At 40.4% G+C, this 20,026-nt stretch overlaps 1 protein-coding gene across 1 annotated transcript in view; it reads left to right on the top strand.

Annotated features, from left to right (window-relative positions):
- Positions 1-11,634: 11,634 nt before the first annotated feature.
- C7H1orf53 (chromosome 7 C1orf53 homolog) overlaps positions 11,635-20,026 on the top strand; it is a 48,253-nt gene continuing 39,861 nt past the window's right edge. Inside the window, exons 1-2 of the mRNA XM_040359883.1 lie at positions 11,635-11,774; positions 18,656-18,711. Of these exons, the coding sequence (XP_040215817.1) occupies positions 11,729-11,774; positions 18,656-18,711 (102 nt within the window). The 5' untranslated portion in view covers positions 11,635-11,728. The remainder of the gene's footprint in view (positions 11,775-18,655; positions 18,712-20,026) is intronic.

Genomic DNA, 20,026 nt, shown 5'->3' with positions numbered 1-20,026 from the left:
GGACAGGGTTTTCTCGATCTCTGACCACTTTCCCTGGGCAGTGGATCCTTCCAGAACTGCTCCCCAGCCCAAGAGGCTGGCATCTGTTGTCACCAACCTCCAGGCTGTAGGTGGGAAGGGTTTGGTTAACAACCACCAGTTGAGACTCTGCCATACTCTTTGGGACAGATACATCCGATAATCCAGAGCTTGGATCCTCTTGTTTCAAGCAGACAGTATGCTGTTCTGCAGGAGTCTTAAGTGAAACTGGGCGTAGGGGACTGCTTTGAACGAGGCTACCATCTTCCCTAGCAACCTCATACAAAGGCGAATCGTAGGGCACTTCTTTCCCTTGACCACCCGAACAAGATCCTTAATGGCACTGATCATTGTCTGAGGCAAAAATACTCCTTTTTGAACTGTGTCTATAACTAAACCTAAGTACTCCTACCTTTGTACTGGCTGTAAGGCTGACTTCTCTAGGGTGTGAACCTAGGTGATTTAAGTACTGAACCGTGCTGGCCACATTCAGATCTTGTCCGGCAGCGGACTGATCCATAAGCAGCCGGTCATCTTCTTATGCCATAATTGTAATACCCTAGACCCTTATTCTTGCTAATACTGGAGCACAAACCCTGGGGGCGGTGGCTAACCTAAAGGGTAAGGCTATGAACTAAAAATGCCGGCCTTCTACCTCGAACCGTAGAAACTTCTGGTGAGGGAGGTAAATTGGCATATGCAGATGTCTATTGATAAAAGAAAAAGTCCTCCCCTCAGAGTGGAGACTACTGACCAGATTTACTCCATCCAAAAAGAGTGAATGTTCAAGAATCGATTCAGACTTCTGAGATTTAATATGGGTCTCACATCCCCATTGGTTTGGGGACCGTGAAAAGATTTGAATAGAACCCCATAAACAGCTCTTCTGCTGGTATCTCTATAATTACCCCTTGTGACCTCAACTGCCCTAGAGCCCGGGACAAGGCTCTTCTCTTCAACGGGTCTTTGGGAACCCCTGATCTTAGAAAACGACCCGGTGTGAACTCCCTGAACTCTAGTTTGTAACCTAGAGACACTGTGGAGTTGACCCATCTGTCCTGGATCTCCAGTCTCCAGGCCTTTGAAAACTGCAGGAGCCTTCCCCCCACCCGAATGAGGGGGGTACCCCCTCATGCGGAGGCCTTAGAACCAGCTTTGACAGGCCTCTGCACCCAGGGCTTTTTCTGGTCCTGTCCTTGGCCCTGAGGTTTACTCCTTGACCCCCGATGATGGAGGCCATCGATATTGCCTAGAGGAAGAAGCACCTGGCGCTGGAGAAATAGAAAGCTTAAAAGCAGGACGCTTTTTTATTTTAATGGGTAAAATAGCACTTTTACCACCTGATATATTGGATATACTTATCCAATTTGTCTCCAAACAAACGCTCCCCATGAAAGGGAAATCCTGCCAACAGCCTATAGCAGGGAAATTCAGCTGACCAATTATTTTGCCAAAGAATACAGTACATATGCACAGACAAGAGCGCAAAACGCGATACTTGCTGAATAGAATCTTTAAAAGCATCGACCGCAAAACATAAGGCCCTTGGCAGGTCCGCCAACTCGCGGACAGCTTTTCCATGGGCTGGAAAATCCTTAATGGCCCGTTTTGTACTGGTCCTTTAAGGACTGACAAATTCCAAATGCGGCTACCGCAGGCTGTGATGCGGATCCAGCTATGGAAAAGGAAGCCTTTAGTAATAATTCCAGCTTTTTATCAGCTGGATCCTTAAAAACCTGGGCGTTGTCAACCGCATAGGTCAAGCTCTTATTCACAGAAGAAATAGCCGCATCTACAGCTGGCAAACTCCATTTCTTTGTAAAATTTTCCTCCATTGGGTACAAAAGTGAAAACCTTTAAGGAGAAATAAACATCCTATTTGGATGATCCCAGTCTGCATATACAATTTTTTCAAGGTGTGGGTGCAGCGGGAAAGCATGCACATTTTGCGGGGGCCTCAAAGACCCAAGAAGGAGAAAGACACTTCAGATACCTCTACCAGGGGCAACTTAAATCCGGTACAGACTAAACCTGTAAGGGATTGAACCAGCAATCTCTGAGAAGCTGAAAAAGGTTATTCAGACACTGACCCCTCCGAAGAGGAGTCATCCGCCTGATCCTCTTCCCAGTCCTCCAATGGTAACTCCACATCCTCAGTCCACTCCTGTTCTAAGTAGAAATGCCTGGAGTTCGGCGAGTTGTCTATTGTGATGAGAGGCCTCTTGACCACTGACTTTTCTTGTTTCCCGGTTCCATGAAATAGTTCTGACCCAGTGAGGTTCCTTTAGCTCTCTTTTATTTGGGACCATACCAGTGCCCCTTTGGATTACACTCCTACCACTTGTAAGGGAGGAAAAGAGGGCCTGTCACAGCAAGATTGAAAGAAAGACATTGCAGCAACTTCTATCCCTCTATGGCTTGAACTTGACTTTTACTGAATCAAAGCACGTGTCCGGAAACCAAGAAGAGGGTGCCTGGGTCTGGAAGAATAGGGTGCCCTGGATCTGGTAGGAGACTAACCTTATACAAGTTAATCTGTTGTCTGGAACTGTTGCGCTTTCTTCAAGGGCCCCAACTTTGCCGGACAATTTTTTTCAGTGTGACAAAATTGGGACTGTTATAGCAAGTTAGGGCTGTGTTTATATTCTATTGCTAGATAAAAGCAGTTCTGTTAATTACTGTTACTGAAAATACTACAGGTGCTGAATCATATCTGTCAGAATAACATTATTGTCTTACTGATTGTTTTGTATAATTACACTTACTAATCATTTCTCCTTTTAGGCTATGCTTGGCCTAAATTCTTTGAAATACCTCAAGATGTGTGGGTAAATGCTAAGTGAGTGAGGTGTGTCAACTTCAGGTGTGCATAGAAATCACAAAACAATTCATCAGCTCCACTGGCAGCAGTACCACGTGTGGAAGGTTCATGCAGTTTAGGAGTTGTCTTTTCTTGCAGGTCAGTTATTCAAAGCATTGAAGTTAGACAGGTAATTAGCACTTTCGCAATAGCATCGCCAGTATTTGAACTATGTAATATTCTCAAAATTTGAGAAAAGATGCTAAAATGAACATTAGATATGGGCACACTTTGTAAAATTAGCTTTGTCCTCAATTTGTTTAATTTGACAGTATTGTGTTTGGGGGGAAAAACATTGTGCGGCATTGTCAGTTTATCCAGGAAAAGTTTTTAATCTGATATGTAGGCTAGCAATTATGTTGTACCGCTCTGCCTCCCATTAAAAGTATAACCAAGGTCTGCTGATTAACTGCAACCAGCCCTGTTTAATATACAGTAAACCTCACTAGTTTAATCCTTGAAGAAGAGCTAAATCAGATTTAAAAATAACATGCTGTCACAATAAGGAAATTTGGGAAAAGCCACTGATGTCTACTAGTTTAGAAATAACAATAAATCCAGGTTGTGTTCTCCAATTAGAAAATGCTTTGAAGTGTAATACATCTTCACAGTAGTGGTCAATTTTTTTCAGGTAGGCAGTGTAAAATATTCCAGCAAGGATTGAAAGTTTTAAACAAAAGACACACTTTTCCACACTTTTGTCACCTCATTCAGAATTTGTGACTTCAGATTTAAAAAGGCACTGGCCAAAAATAAATGTTTTAGACTTGTCCAATCAAGTTCTAGACCTAATATCCATTGATATCATAGAGATGCTGCCGCACAGCCTCAATAAACCATTTTATGTCTCTAAATTAAAGTCCATTTTTTTTAAACTGTAAAGGTTGATATTTTTCAAAAAAGGACAAAGAGAACTGAAGATTAAGGCTCGGTTCACACCGTCGCCGTATCCGTGGCACAGCAGGGGTCCGGTGCGTGCTGGTTCACAGCTTCAGGTCCGATTTCAGCCCGAATTTTGGGCTGTGGAGATATGTGAACCGGCTCCATAGAGAGCCAGTCACATTATCCTGCTATGTAAATTGGATGCAGGGAAACGCGCATTTAATTTGCATAGGTGTGAACAGAGCCTAAAGCTTAAAAACCTTTTGTAATGGCAAATAACAAATGCATTATTGCTGATTGAATTGTGAGATAAATGTATGATCTTTCATAAAATGCTAATTTCATGCAAGAATCCACACCAAAATTATATTCCCTGGATCAATAATATTAAATGAAACGTCCTTACAGGATGTCTTACAACCCGACTTAAATGCACTGTTTGGACAACTACAGTATGTGGCTGATGAGGTTAATGTTGAAAAATTTAAAGATATGCACTTGGGGGCTAAGAATATGCATGCATGATACATACTAGGGGGAGTACCACTAGGGGATCCGTAGTGGAGAAGGATCGGGGGGTTTTGGTAGATCATAAGCTTAATTATAGCATGCAATGCCAAGCTAGTGCAGAGAAGGGCAACCAAACTGATAAGAGGCATGGAGGAGCTAAACTATGAGGCAAGATTAGAGGAACGGAATCTATTCTCTCTTGAGAAGAGGAGATTAAGGGGGATATGAACAACATGTAGGTGGTCCATATAGTGAACTTGGTGTTAAGTCATTAATTTCAAGGTCATTACAGAGGAGAAGAGTGCACTCTTTAAGTCAGGAAGAAAAGAGATGTATTCTTTAAATACAGAAAGGTTTCTTCACAGTAAGGCCCCTTTCACACGGGCGGACCATTCAGGTTTTTAGGCGGACCTGAATGGGCGCTCCGTGCACCTCTATGGAGCCACGGATGTCACGGTGACATGCCCGCTGACATCCGACCCGCTCCGATCTGCCAAAGTGTGACTGTCCATCATCATCCGATCCCCCATAGGGGAAAGCAGCGCTCTGACAGGTCGGTCCCTGCACAGTGTGCAGAGACAGATCTGTCATCTGCCTGCTCAGCAGGGATCGACGGAGCGATCCCCGCTGAGCAAAGTGGAGCCTGCACACGGATCCACCCAGTGTGAAAGAGCCCTAAGAGCCCTAAGAGCTGTGAAAATATGGAATATACTCCCTTAAGAGCTGGTTCTGGCCAGTTCAATAGATTGCTTTAAAAAAGGCTTGGATTCTTTCCTAAATGTACATAATATAATTGGATACTAATATTTCTAGGTAAAGTTGATCCAGGTAATATCCGATTTGCCTCTCATGGGATCAGGAAGGAATTTTTCCCTTACTGGAGCAAACTGATTCACGCTTTGCTGGGGTTTTTTGCTTCCTCTTGAACAACTGTGGATATAGGATTGTGTTTATATGGTTGTATATATGGTTGTGACTTTTTTTATTTTTTTTATTAGGGTATATATTTTTTCATTTTTTGGTTAAACTAGATGGACGTGTGTGTTTTTTTTTTTTCAAACAGACTAATTATGTAACAATGTAATGTTAGTTATAAATGAGAAAAAAATTAAAGGAGATCTATGGCCATAGCATGTACTTTCGTAAATTAAATTTATAAGATCAACATTGTAATGGCAATACAAACAGTAGCCAGAAATTGTTTAGCAACCAACAACTGTTGAGACAATGAGCACTTTGATCAGAGGTTTGTTCTGTAAAATATAGCAGGGTTAAGGCGTGTATAAGGCAAACCATGCAAGGGCAGGAGTAGGTAATGCACAGAGTGCAGGGGTCAGGAATACGTAACAGAGAGTCAGTTCTGGGTTTAACCCTTTCATGCCTAATATTTGTTGCTTACAAGTTAAAATCCGTTTTTTTTGCTAGAAAATTACTTAGAACCCCCAAACATTATATATATATATATATATATATATATATATATATATATATATATATATATATATATATATATATATATAATTTTTAGCAGAGACCCTAGAGAATAAAATGACGATCGTTCAAATATTTTATGTCGCACGGTATTTGTGCAGCGGTCTTTGAAATGCAATATTTTGGGGAAAACACTTTCATAAATAAAAAAAACTAAACAGTAAAGTTAACCCAATTTTTTTGTATAATGTAAAAGATGATGTTACGAGTAAATAGATACCTAAGATGTCACGCTTTGAAATTGCGCACACTCGTGGAATGGTGACAAACTACGGTACCTAAAAAAAAAATCGTATTTTTTTTTTTTTTACATTGTGTTTTTAAAAAAATATATATTTTGATCACTTTTATTGCTGTCACAAGGAATGTAAATATCCCTTGTGACAGTAATAGGTGGTGACAGGTACTCTTCATGGAGAGATCGGGGGTCTAAAAGACCCCAAATCCCTCTTTTGCACTTCAAAGTGTTCAGCTCGCCAAAAACTGTGATTCTTAATACTGTATTTTTTATAAAACTGGCGCCATTGGCAGCCGAGTAAACTGGAAGTGACGTTGTGGCGTCGCTTCTGTGTTAACATACATGAGACTGGAACAAAGCCATTTACGGCTTCGTTCCAGTCTGTCTTTAGCCGTGGGACGGGAGGCCCGGTAAGAGCAGCGGAAGGCAGGAGGGGGATGTCCACTCCCGCTCCTCCGGTATAACAGCTGACGACTTTAGCCATATTGGTTGTTATCCCTGGAATGCCAACCGCCCGCTCTAAAAAATGGTACCCGGATGATGCCTGCAGGCATCATCCTGGTATAACCCCCTAAAGCCAAGGCCGAAAATGTGCGTGCGGTCGGCGCGAAGGGGTTAAAAGTCAAAATTCCCCCTCAAATTTCCGTTCCACCTCTATCTTCCCCCCAAAATCTATCCTCCCAGCACAAATTCCACTCCCAAAAAATGCCACCTCCCAGCACAAATCCTTCTCCCCACCCAAAACACATCTCCCTTCTCCTCCAAACCCCCTCCAGCACAAATCCTCTCCTTCATCCTCAAAATCCCCCATCCCAGCGCAAATACTGAAATTCCATCGTTACTCCACCCAAATTATCCCTTCTCATCATGAACCATCATTCTCCCACCCCAAAATCCCCTATCCTAGCACCATCTTCCTCCAAAAAATCACCCCCACCCCTACAATAATCACTCCTCCCAGCAGAAATGTATATTCCTCCCAATTTTCCTCTCATTTCACAATTTCTCTCTCCCCAGGCACAAATCTTTGTTACAACCCCCCTCTGGGCCATTCTGTCACCCCTGTACAATTACCTCTCCCTCCTTGAACTTACAGACCTCAGATATAGTGCAGCAGAATGCTGTAGCTTCCTCCCAGACTCTGTTTTCTGTTGTGTCATGTTACTCATCAGAGCTGAAGAAGAGTCTAGACTAGAGGCAGCTTCCCTCAGCTCTGAACCCTATCAATCTGACAGGCAGCCAGTGGGGAGAGAGCTGGTTGCTGGGGACTCGGTCCTGGGTCCCCGGCACTAGCAAGGCCACTGACCATCATTATGCCCTTTAATGAAAGTATCCTCGCATTCATTCACTAGCAGCCCCTGTAGTGTGAGGTCCCCTTATATTTAGCCACCAGTAGACTATAATGTGAGGTCATCTCATATTCAGCCACCAGCAGCCCCTGATCTCTTTGCTGCAGCAATAAAAAATGCTTCCTTAACATACCTAAATCTGTGGCATATTGAGTCTTCTAAACAGCAGGGTGAGAAGGTCCTTCTTCTTTGCTGCCTGGGTGAACTGGATACTTTTTGTCCAGCAGTGGGGTACTATCAGGCTCCAGAAGACTGAAGTGGCATGATGTGACAACATGACTGGTCAGTCTAATGACAAGATTTAATCAGTGGTCTCTATTTCACACAGTTTAGGTAAAAACAGCTTTACAAGTTTTTTTTCCGTTTTTTTTCTTAATGGTAATAATATGAAACACTGTGCTCAGTGGTCACAATGGGGAAATGGTGGGGGTGGGCTTTCAATCAAATTGGCCATAAAATTTTTTTTTTTTTATTAAAGGCCAGTCAGTATTTACCAGACCATAACAACAACAGCAATGTAATGATACTGGAATATGTTTGTGAGTGTGGGGAGTGATAGAGTGGTTGTTGCTGATAAAAGGGTACTATGGGTGCTTTGCTTTTTTAGACAATGACACTCGCTGATAGATAACACAGTTAGATGGAGGGTGGATGTGTTGTCTGTGTAAACAACAACCACAATAATGATACAAAATTAAATAGGATATATTTAATGATTGTTTAAAATATGCACAATACATTTTTTTTTCAACTAATGTCTAACAGTATGAAAGGTGAAGCAACTGTATTAATGTTAATAGTAATACAAAGTTAGAGTACGTGCTTGCAGAATAGATATGGTCCTGCACACTGACTCCTGCTGGCCAAGAAAAATTACATCACAGGATACACATTAGTTCTCAGGCATAATAGCAATACGAATGGATTGCTAAGTACCTGTTTTGTGAGCCAACCTAGGAGATCATTTTAATTTGTGAAAAGTTTCAGCTTTTGGTTTAATTTCCAAATAGCGCTAGATGAGTGATCATTAGGGTCAGCAGTAATGGTGAGATGTCTAAGAGTCCCGTACACACGATCGGTTAACCAGAGGACAACGGTCTGAAGGACCGTTTTCATCAGTCCAAACCGATCGTGTGTAGGCCCCATAGGTTATTTAACCTTAGGTTAAAAAAATGAGAACTTGCTTTAAAATTTAACCGATGGATTGCTAACCGATCGGTCAAACCGATCGTTAGTATGCAAAACCATTGGTTAAAAACCCGCGCATGCTCAGAATCAAGTCGACGCATGCTTGGAAGTATTGAACTTCGTTTTTTTCAGCACGTCGTTGTATTTTACGTCACCGCATTCTGACACGATCGTTTTTTTAACTGATGGTGTGTACGCATGATGGACCATCAGTCAGCTTCATAGGTTAACCTAAGACAACGGTCCTTCAGACCGTTGTCCTCTGGTTAACCTATCGTGTGTACAAGGCCTAAGAGTCCCGTAGTGGCATAACAGTTTGGGAAGTGCACTAAAATAAAAGGTTGTTGCCCAGAGCCTGGCCAATCCTCAAAAGGGTCATATCCATTTCAGAGAAATGGGAGTACTGTTTTTCGGTGGGTTGATATTGTCTCCAGTGGTAGTAGAAACTAATACATACACCGAGACATAGGATTTATCATCTAAAAGTTGGATCAGAAATTCAGCACTAAATTAAATTTATTTTTAACCGCAACTGAGTATGAAAAGTCAAGCAATGGCTGTTGCTTTTGACAACACATGCAAAGTGACAATAGGTGCATGTGGAATTGGTTTGGTGATGTTGGCAGCTGTGGATCCTTGCATTTTAAAATTTCTTATAAATTAAAGTGATTTATGAAAATCTGAATATTTTCTTGAATTGCTTCTCCCTTCCTATTTAGCCAGTGTACAAAGTTATTTTATCCACAGTTTTCCAGAACACTTTGATAAAGAAAAGCAGACATCTACCTCTAGGGTTCATTATCTGCAAAGATGTTCATTAAATAGCAAATTATTTATAGAGAAGACTTATTTTATGCCATCTTTTCTTATAATAATCACAATCCATGGGCTGCCACTGACTCCCACCATAGCATTAGCCATGCTGATATTATTTGGTAAAGGATTCACTCAGTAAAGAATCATGATGGCCTGTGCATGTATGTCTTGATTATCTGGTTTTACTGTATGTCAAATTTGGTCATTATTGTGAATGGCTAAAACTAATACAGATCAAGGTGCTTTCAGCTATGAAACAATGAGAGAACATGTGGCACTCCCTTTCAATATTCTGTGAGATATGTGACTCAATATCTATGTGTAAGCTCAATAAAATTATTAATATATGACCCATGTGAATACAAAATTGAGTACAAAAATGAATGCAAAAGTATAAATTATTATAAATAATATACAATCAACATTTTAAATCACCATTAGTGTTCCTGATATAAACAAAAAATCCTTAGGAAGTCTACATATTGAGTCACATATATCACAGAATTTTGAAAAGGAGCGCCACATTATCTCTTATTATTTCATATTTCTTCTCACATGCCATTTGAATGTGAGCAGCACACTAAACACAGTCACATTGGACACTATTATTAATGGTAGTATGGACATAACCACATTTTATATATATTTGACACTACCTTCAGCTATAAGCGAGACAATTCAGGATACCTGATTTTCGTGGCTGTGTGTGTAGTTTAGCAATTTTTAAAATGCAGCCTCAAAATATGTTTTGTTAACAGTTGTGTAACTGGTGTACAATGATACACACCACATCAAAACTCTGGGTGAACATTTAAAACTTAAAGCTAACAAAATGGTAAGCCCCAAAAACTGCTATAATTGTCTTTTTAAGAGGTGCCGGCTTTTTGTAAGTATCAGTAAGTAAGTATGCTGTTGTTTGTTACTTTAGATAAAACTGGCTTAAGAAAAAAATATTACTATATGACAATTGTTTATTGTAAGGTGATTACTGATGACCAAAGTAAGGATTTTTGAAAGAGTAGCATGTTTACACAATGTTTTTCACGCTGTTCTAAAGTCAACCATTTTCATCTTTTTTTTTAAAGAAGGAAAATATTACTTCTGGGTGAGAGATTCATTGAGTGTGACATCTGCTTTTGGACATTTAAAATATTCTGTACCTTCTGGGGACCGTCCCTTGCAGCATGCTGAGGGCAGAGTATTGATAGGTTAATCCTGTCTTTAAGACCTGGCAGAGAATAGTGCAACAGGAGGAGAAAGAGGAAGGCCACTCAATGCTGTAACCTCTACACTTCTATTCCTTACTGCCCATGGTGATGCTTGATATCTTACCCACAGCTTATCCATGTATATATTACCACATGGTGTCTAATCTCTTTTGCATTGTAGGCAACAGGAAGAGTCTCAGTAGAGTCTTTTCTCTCATTTACACATAAAAAAAAAAAAACAATCCCGCATTTTCCTCTTGTAGGTCTCATGCTTTGCTTGAGATGAAAGTTTTAGCTCATTAAAAAAAAATACAGTGGGGCTATTAAAATTTAATATAATAGCAGTCAAATGTACAATTGTCCAAAATCTTATTAAATTTTGTTTTATGCATGAGTACAAAATCAAGCACTAGAGATAGCAAGCAAATGTAATATGCACACCAGATAGAGAGTTCATGGACAAAAATACATCTATTTGTCTATATTATAATTATGGATTTTGTGGAGATCACATAAATTATAAACCAGTGAAATAACATAGAAAATCATTTGAATCAAGTGCCCCAGCAATGCTACCGCCAAAACATTCCCTTTATAATAAAATGATTGAGTCTGGAAACTACAGAATTGATTAGAGCAGTCTCATCTGGTACTCTGATATCCAGCTAGGAAGCCATGTTTTTATTTTACAATATTCAGCCTTATTTAGTGAGGAGTTCCTAATGCTAAAGTGACCATTACTAACATCAAGTAACCTTTCTATAACTACACTATAAACCAGTGAAAAATCATCTTTAGTTCTGTCTTAAGAATTAATTTGTCACTTAATATTCATTTTCAAATTTTTTCGATTTTCATGTAAGAGACCAGCTTGAGGTAAATGATATTACAGGCATATTAGCCTATGGCATATGTTAGGATTGCCTTCTGCTTTGTATTGCTATAACAATGGTTGTGTTCTACTGCTTCTTCTGAAGATGAAAGTTAAATGTTGGCCAACACATTGAACACAATATAATTCTTAATAATGGGGCTAATACAGTGTTTAAATTTTGCATGACATTTAAATTGTTATCTAGTCTATTAGAAAGGCAGCCCAACGGCCAACTGAGGGAGAAGAAACAGCAGGCTGACATTCCTCCTGCTAATTGCAAGGCAGTTAATTGACATGTTCAACCTGCAACAGGAAGTGCTGCTACAGGCAGGATCTTCAGGTAAGAGACTTTGCAAAACAGGCAGGAAAATAATTTTTCTCAGGAAAACTGTATACAGTGAGATATGATGCCAAACATACTGAAAAATTGATTTTGGGGTTACAGATACTCTAAAGTGGAACTCTAGGCAAAACTGTTATTTTCATTTTGGATAGAGTAAGTGAGGGTTTTAACCCCTGTTAGTTTTTTTTTCGCCATCTGTGCCCCATTAGGGAGCTTTCCTTTTACTTTCTGTCAAACAGGAAGTGAGAGGAAATCCCTGTAAATCAAGAGAATTGGGTCACCAGAACTAGTGTGTACCCATTGCATTTCACCTTATTACTTTTTTGGGGACAACCCATAATTTGGGTAATTTTCTTCTACTTTCACTTTCAATGATAATGGTAAACAGGACAAATGGAGAGGGTGAATCGCCTTAAAGGGATTGTAAAGTCAGAAGGTATTTTATCCTAATGCATTCTATGCATTAAGATATTATTATTATACAGGATTTATATAGCGCCAATAGTTTATGCAGCACTTTACAATATAAAATGCAGACAATACAGGTACAACACAATACAAGAGGATTACGAGGGCCCTGCTCAGAAGTGCTTACAATCTAATAGGGTGGGGCAGGTGGTACACAAGGTCGTAACTGTGGGGAATGAGCTGATGGAAGTGGTAAAAGATTAGCTGGAGGCGTGATAGGCTTCCCTGAAGAAATGTGTTTTCAGGGATTGCCTGAAGGCAGCTAGAGTAAGAGATTGCTGGACAGGTTGAGGTAGAAAATTCCAGAGGATGGGAGAGGCTCTGGTGAAATCCTGGAGACGAGCATAGGAGGAGACAAGGGAGATTGAGAATAGGAGGTCTTGAGAGAAGTGGAGCGACAGTTTGGGTGATATTTGGACACAAGATTGGTGGTGTAGCTCGAGGCAGAGTTATGAATGGCTTTGTATGTTGTTGTTGTTGTTGTTAGAATTTTGAATTTGAATTTAATTCGCTGGGCGTTCAGAAACTAGTGTAGGAATTGGCGGAAAGGGATGGCAGACAAAGAGGTTGGTAAGTTAGATGAGTCTGGCAGTAGCATTCATGATAGACTTAAGAGGGGATAGCCTATGGAGAGGTAGGCCAATGAGAAGGAAGTTGCAATAGTCAAGGCGAGAGATGACAAGGGAGTGGATGTGTAGCTTGGTGGTTTCATTTGTTAAAAAGGGGCGTATTTTAGAGATGTTATGGAGGTGAAGTCTACAAGCTTTTGACAACGATTGGATTTGGGTCTGAAAGGAAAAATCAGAGTCTAGGATCACACCTAGTACCCTGAGGGGAGGGATTGATGGTTGCATTATTAATTTTGATGAAAAAGTCATGGAGGGGGGCACAGGCAGGGGGTAATATTACCAGCTCTGTTTTAGAGAGATTTTGTTTAACCTCCCTGGCGGTATGATTCTTTCAGAAAAAACATGCTGAAAGCGGTACCATTATTTGCAAGGAAATTTTGAGTTTTATACTGTAGGCCTGTAATTTTTAGGAATAACTCACTTAAATCTGACCAAACAAGAATCTAATAGGCATCCCGGGTATGAAATTTTTTTAAAAACAAAATTATAAATTATAATATAATAAATAATTATAAATAATTATAACAAATAATAATATAATTCTAAGAAAAAAATGATTCAATACTGTAATCAACTCAAAATCACTGAAATTTGCTCAGTTGCAGAATTGTCGCTGTCATTATTATTATTTTTTTATGACGAATTTCCCCACAAATCGCTATCGCACAATTCTGCAAGTGATTATAATTTATTATCGCTGTTTTCTAGCTGATCTAAAACCATTTTTGACATAAAGGGACACTTTTGGTTGTTATGGACAAGCTACAGTTTGCAGGCAGAAAGAACAGTTTTTATTATATAAAAGAACATGTAGGGCACTGGGCAGACCACTAGGGACAAGGGGGTGTGTATTTTTTACATACAGTACTGTAATCTATAAGATTACAGTATACTGTATGTATAGTGTTTGTTCACTTTTTTGAATTTGGCGCCGTTCTCCGCTCCCGTGCGCCGTAACGTCGCAGGGAACGGAGATCGGCGGCACAGGAGGACGCTGTGTGAATCGAGCGAGGTCCCGCTCGCTTACACAGCGCGGTGGCATCACTGGATCCAGGGACAAGGTAAGCCAGCGCACGCTGCAGGCTCTGCACAGCTACCCCGAGCGTGACTCGGGGGTTACAGATTTTGGTAGATTAAATCAACCACGAGTCACGCTCGGGGTTACCGCCAGGAGGGTTAAGGAAGTGATGCAACATCCATGCTAATATGTCAGTTAGTACTGCGAGAGGAGACTGAAGGAGAGAGGTGAGGAGTATACAGATAGAATTGGGTTTTATCGGCGTATAAATGGTATTGGAAGCCATGGGCCAATTGACCAAGGAGGAAGTGTAGATAAAGAAGAGAAGGGGTCCAGGAACAGAGCCTTGGGGGACTCCCGGCAATGGAGAGGAGAAGAGAGAGTTGTAGGTAACACTGAAGGAGCACTGTGATAGGTAAAAGGAGAACCTGGATAGAGCAGAATTTTGGAGGCCAAGAGAACGGAGTTTATTGAGAAGGAGCAGGTGTTCAACAGTATCAAAGGCCACAGAAAAGGAGTATGGAGTAGTGGCCATTGGTTTTAGCAGTTAGTAAATCGTTAGTGAGTTTTAGTAAGACAGTTTCTGTGGAGTGCTGCGAGTGAAAGCCAGACTGTAAGGGGTTAAGAAGGTTATTTTCTCTGAGGTAGGAGTTAAGACAGTTGTAGACTAAGCGTTCTAGAAGTTTAGAGGTTTCTAGTGTTGTCAGTTTGCCAGGTGTAACAGCACTGGTGAACGGAGTGAACCATAACTGCGGTTAGCAAGGACTTCAATGTGATTCTCTATGCGACAACTCATTATTATGCCCCAGGCGTCACTCCTCGCAACAGGAGTTTGGGGGATCTATACATCATCTCTGTGTCACATAAAGAAAGGCGTTGAGCTACTAAGCATGGATGCATTAAAGCATGCGACCAGAGCTTAGCGTTTACAATTAGATCAAGGACAATATCCCAATACACCACTCCATGCAGGTGATTATCAGTAAGGGACCCCAGGCATCTCTCCTCGTAACAGGAGTCTGGGGGTTCTCTACATCATATCACCTTGGCATGTAGAGATGCATTAGGCCACTAGGGGAGATGCTAAGAAATAGCATCAACCCCTAGCATAGAAAAGTTAGAGCGAACATGTTCAAACAATTCGGACGAGGCCTATGAGGATTTGTACTTAGGTCGGGCTCGTAGTAATAGAAGTTCTAGTGACAACATTTATGCAGCGTACACACAATCATTTTCAGCAAGAAAAAAATAGACGTTTTTCGGCATGTAGAAAAAACAATGTTTTTCCAACTTCATCATTAAAACGACGTTGCCCACACACCATCGTTTTAAAAAAATGCTCTAGCAAAGCGCAGTGACGTACAACACATACGACGGCACTATAAAGGGGAAGTTCAATGCGGATGATGCCACCCTTGGGGCTGCTTTAGCTGATTACGTGTTAGTAAAAGACGATTTGCGCTTTTCTGTCCGTTACAGCGTGATGAATGTGCTTACTCCATTACGAATGGTAGTTTTACCAGAACGAGCGCTCCCATCTCATAACTTGCTTCTGAGCATGCACAGGTTTTTAACGTCGTTTTAGCCCACACACGATCATTTTTTACAACCCGAAAAATTACATTGTTTAAAACGTTGTTAAAAAATACAGCATGTTCGAATTTTTTTGTCGTTTTTCAGAACCCGAAAAATTATGTGAAGTTCACACACGATCATTTTAAATTACATTTTTTTAAAACAATGTTTTTTTCATGGCGAAAAATTATCATGTGTACGCGGCATTACTTGCATATGACAGGTACTTTAGTTGAGTAATGGTACTTGCGTATGAGAGGCAATATAGCTCAGGTAATTATAGTAGGATACTTGAGGTGAATATTGTAGATATAAACCATTGCATATGAGAGGCAATATAGCTCAGATAAATAAAGTTGTAGACATGAGCTGTAATTTAAATGTATCAATGCACACATATGAGAGGCAATATAGCTCAGGTAATTAGAGTAGTAAACATAAGGTAAATGTTGCTATAACGATTTAGAGGTAGCTGTCCCTTGTAGGTACTCCTTTGCAATAAGCTTTAGCACATTAGTATCTCCCAGAAGATATAGTAATATCCACACGGTATTTGTAATACTACAATTGTAATAGATGAAACATTTGCATTAGCTCTTCCTATAGAACGACAAGTGAAGGAATGACTACTTATCCGTTTGTAGGTATCTATGCAGGGGATGGAATGTCCATGGTGCAATATGTTCATGGCATGAAGGTAGTTCCCAGCATGCCTTTATAGGCAGGAGATCAGCTGCAGTGCATTGCACTGAATTCAAACAGGGCGCTGTGTATGGCGCACTTCCACGTTCCACGCTGGAATGCAGAGCAGCACCAGGCGATGACGTCATCGCGCATGCGCCGTATGCGTTCCAGCATGGAACGCAATATGACGATGAAAGCGCCTATTCACAGAGGAGAGCTGGCGCAACAGCGCCTGTTTCACAAAGACAGGTGGCGCAACAGCACCTGTTACACCAGGGTCGTAACGGTCGGGGTCTGATTCTGCGTGTAGTTAGAGGAGCAAGTGCATCCAGTGATGATGAGAGTGTACTGTTGTAGACAGAAGGGGCCAGGACAGGACAGGGGAGAGATTATGTCATATAGGTGGTCAGTAGCAGAATAGATAAGAGAAGTGTTAAAGTGGCGAAGGTTCCTACAAGTAATCGTTTGCTGCTTGGATGGGTGGTTGGAGGCAAGGATACAGTGAAACTGATGAGGTTGTGATCAGAGACAAGAAAGGGGGTGTTGGTGAGGTTGTCAGGAGAGCAGAGATGGGATAATACAAGGTCAAAGGTATTACCATTGGAGTGAGTGGAAGTGTGTGTCCATAGGGTTAGGCAAAAGATGAGATGAAGTTGAGAAGCTGAGCTGTAGCTGGGCTGTTGACATTGACAGGGATATTGAAGTCACCAAGAATGATAGTGGGTATTTCAGGGAAAGTAGGGTAGCCAGGCAGCAAAGTCATCAAAAAAGCGCAATACTGGTCCAGGAGGCTGATAAATTGCTACAAGATAAAAAGCCTTCTGTGTGCAGCAGCCTCCCTCAGCTCCTCTAATACTTACCTAAGCCCCATCTCTGTCAAATGATGTCCATGAGTGTCTCAGCTGGCCGAGGCTCTCCTGTCTAAATGGGTGAGACACAGCAGCGGCGCCATTGACCCCCACTGCTGTCAATCAAAGCCAATCAGGAGAGAGAGGGTAAATGGACACAGGGAGCTGTGACTCGGCTCGAGTGCCCCAATATTAAGCAATTATTTAAAAAAGGCATTAAACCTTCCTCTTTTTTTGTATTGGAAAGTATTTGCTTATACCAAGGCAACCTACAGCATCAGGGCTGTCTTAACGAGAGGGCACACCTTGGCACTGCCCAGGGGCCCCAGCTGCATGAGGGGCCCCTGCACTTTTCCCAAAGCAGCTGGTCCTTGAGCCCACTCTGCCCCGAAATTGGGGGCCCCATGATGGCACTGAGAGTGATAGATACACAGGGGAGGCAGTCTATTTGATGTCTGTTTACCTGCACTGTCATCACTGTAGGGGCCCCAGAGCATTACTTTGCCCAGGGGCCCATGATGCTATTAAGACGGTCCTGTACAGCATAACTTATTTTCGGATAATATATTCCCATTCTTTTACTTTTGCTGTCACTTGCTTCTTATACATCATTGCTATCATCATTGAACTTTTGGTTGGGAGGATGGGGAACATACACCGTAGACGTCACTTGACAGTACATGTCAGCAACACTAGGTCTCTTATGCCACTGAGAACACAGTACATGCATACTACTGTTTCAGGCCCACATCAGCTTTTCATTCAGTCAGTTCCCCTTGTATGCATATCCTGTCCTGGAACGAAGCATGTGCACCTCAGTTGCTTTGTACAATGGGCACATGACTATCCCCATCCCCAGCACCATAACAGGCTAAAAGTTGGCTCCATAGGACCCTGCAAAGCAGTGGAGCCACCCCCAATATAGAACTAGAGAAGAGGGAAGGTTCCAAGGCAGGATGCAAACAAGAGAGAAAGTCCTGCAGTATGCTACTATAGATCATATTTCAAGGTAAACACTAGTGAATAGGACCAATGAACATTTATTTTGATCTGATACTGTTAAGTGTGAAGCAGACATTAATCAACTTAACAACGAAACTGCATAACAAGAATACATTTTATGACATGCAAATAAAATAAAAAAATAGAAATCCATAGGCTTCCTAGATGGGTCTTTTTATGCATATTCAGTATGTGGCACATTGTTTAAACAGAAAGATAAAAACTTCTTACACAAAATCTATTGTGCAATACACATTATTTATATGTTGGGGCAGATGTTGAAGCTTCACTTAGACTGGAATTTAATTAAATTTCTTCATAAATAGAATCTTCACGTAAGGAAATGTGAAGAAAACAATGATGCTTTTCAGAACAAATACCAATCAAGTTCTATTTCTAGCGAGCATCTGCTGAAAACATTTTGGTTATTCCTTCTAATAATGTTAGAAAAATTGCTTCTAACTTTTAATTACTGTAATGATGGAGCAACAAAATAATACAAGGCGGAGAAATTTGCAAAAGTAAAAACGACATATTAATCTCAGCCGTAGACATTTTTCGTTTGTTTTTTAATAATACATTTTTGATGTATGCGAATATTTTTGATAGGTTATAACCAATTTTATTATGCATATCATTTTTGTTATATTTCAGATGTTGATTCATGGCTTCTAACCTTCAAAATCCATCAAAGTTTTGGTTGCATAAAGGTTTCTATTACATATTTTACTATTTTATTGTCCATTTTTTATTGATAGAACATACATTTGAAAGCTCATAATAACACACACAAGGATTTTGGTAAACCATGATAATTTACGTGACTCCGATGTCATCTTCTTACACATTGTATGGATATTGTATTACCTTGTATTTGTACATTCAAAGCACATTTATGGTCATTTAGAATAATCTAGCATTACATTAATGTGATATTCTGTTATCAATTACATATATAGCATAATTACAGTTCGCTGACATCTGTGAATATACACTTACTGTAATGTAAAAGCTTAAATCCTTATTTGACTGTTCAACTACACCCAGAACAATGTGTGCTTTGGTCCATCAAAGGGGCTTTCGGTGCACTTTACCAGCAAAGTAAAAGAATGGCGGGTACAAAAGTATATCTGAGGATGCATTACTAAATTGTAGAGACACATCATATCACTGAGGATTATAAATATATATCATCAGTAAATGTTCAGAGTTAGCCTCCATTAAGATTAAAATGGGAAGAAATAAATATGCAAATGGATGAAATAAAAAATATTAATTATTTTAAAAACACAAGTCTATTTATTCATTTGAATATTCCAAGCATACATGCCACTTAGGTCTGCAGCAATTACATTTGTCTATTTGGTTATCTTACCTTAGCTTTGTGACTGTTGTCAATGGCATACAGCAGATTTTAGTGTCTCTGTAATGGAACCATGCAAATGTAAAATGGAATATGAACGCTCAGCGATGTGTAAACCAGAGCATTACCATTTGGAACTAAAATTTTAGCCGTGGTATTTTTGGCACAGGACTATTTTGGATCGTGTGCAGACATTTTTATTGCAAAGCATGCATATGTTTAAAGCGGAACTTCAGTAATTTTTTCATCTTTCCGTCTATTAAATCTTCTGCCCTTGTTGTTTTAACTTTATATAGTAAAACATTTTTTTTTCTGCCAGTAAATATCTTATACAGCCCACTTCCTGTTCCTTGTCTGGTAAAAATCCTTGGCTTATGACATCGTGCACAGCTCTATTTCTCACTCTTGTGAGAGTTTGCCAGGAAGGGAGGTGAGATAAATTATAAGAGGACCAATGAAAGCTGCAGAGCTGTAGGTGTGCCTGTGTAAATCCAGCAAGTGACCAGGCAGCAGTCTTTAGGCCACCACTTCTGGTGATTGGAACGCATACCTGCTCCAGTGAGAGGGAAGCAGCAGCATTTCCACTGGTTTGCTTGTCCAGACTGATTGTGTTGGTGCACTTTTAAATGTGAGTGTTTTTTAATTGTGCAACTACGTTTAAA

The sequence above is a fragment of the Rana temporaria genome, chromosome 7 (assembly GCF_905171775.1).
Source record: "Rana temporaria chromosome 7, aRanTem1.1, whole genome shotgun sequence".
In the NCBI taxonomy this organism is placed as follows: domain Eukaryota; kingdom Metazoa; phylum Chordata; class Amphibia; order Anura; family Ranidae; genus Rana; species Rana temporaria.
The sequence above is the reverse complement of the archived record's forward strand: the minus strand, read 5'-3'. Positions and strand labels throughout refer to the sequence as shown.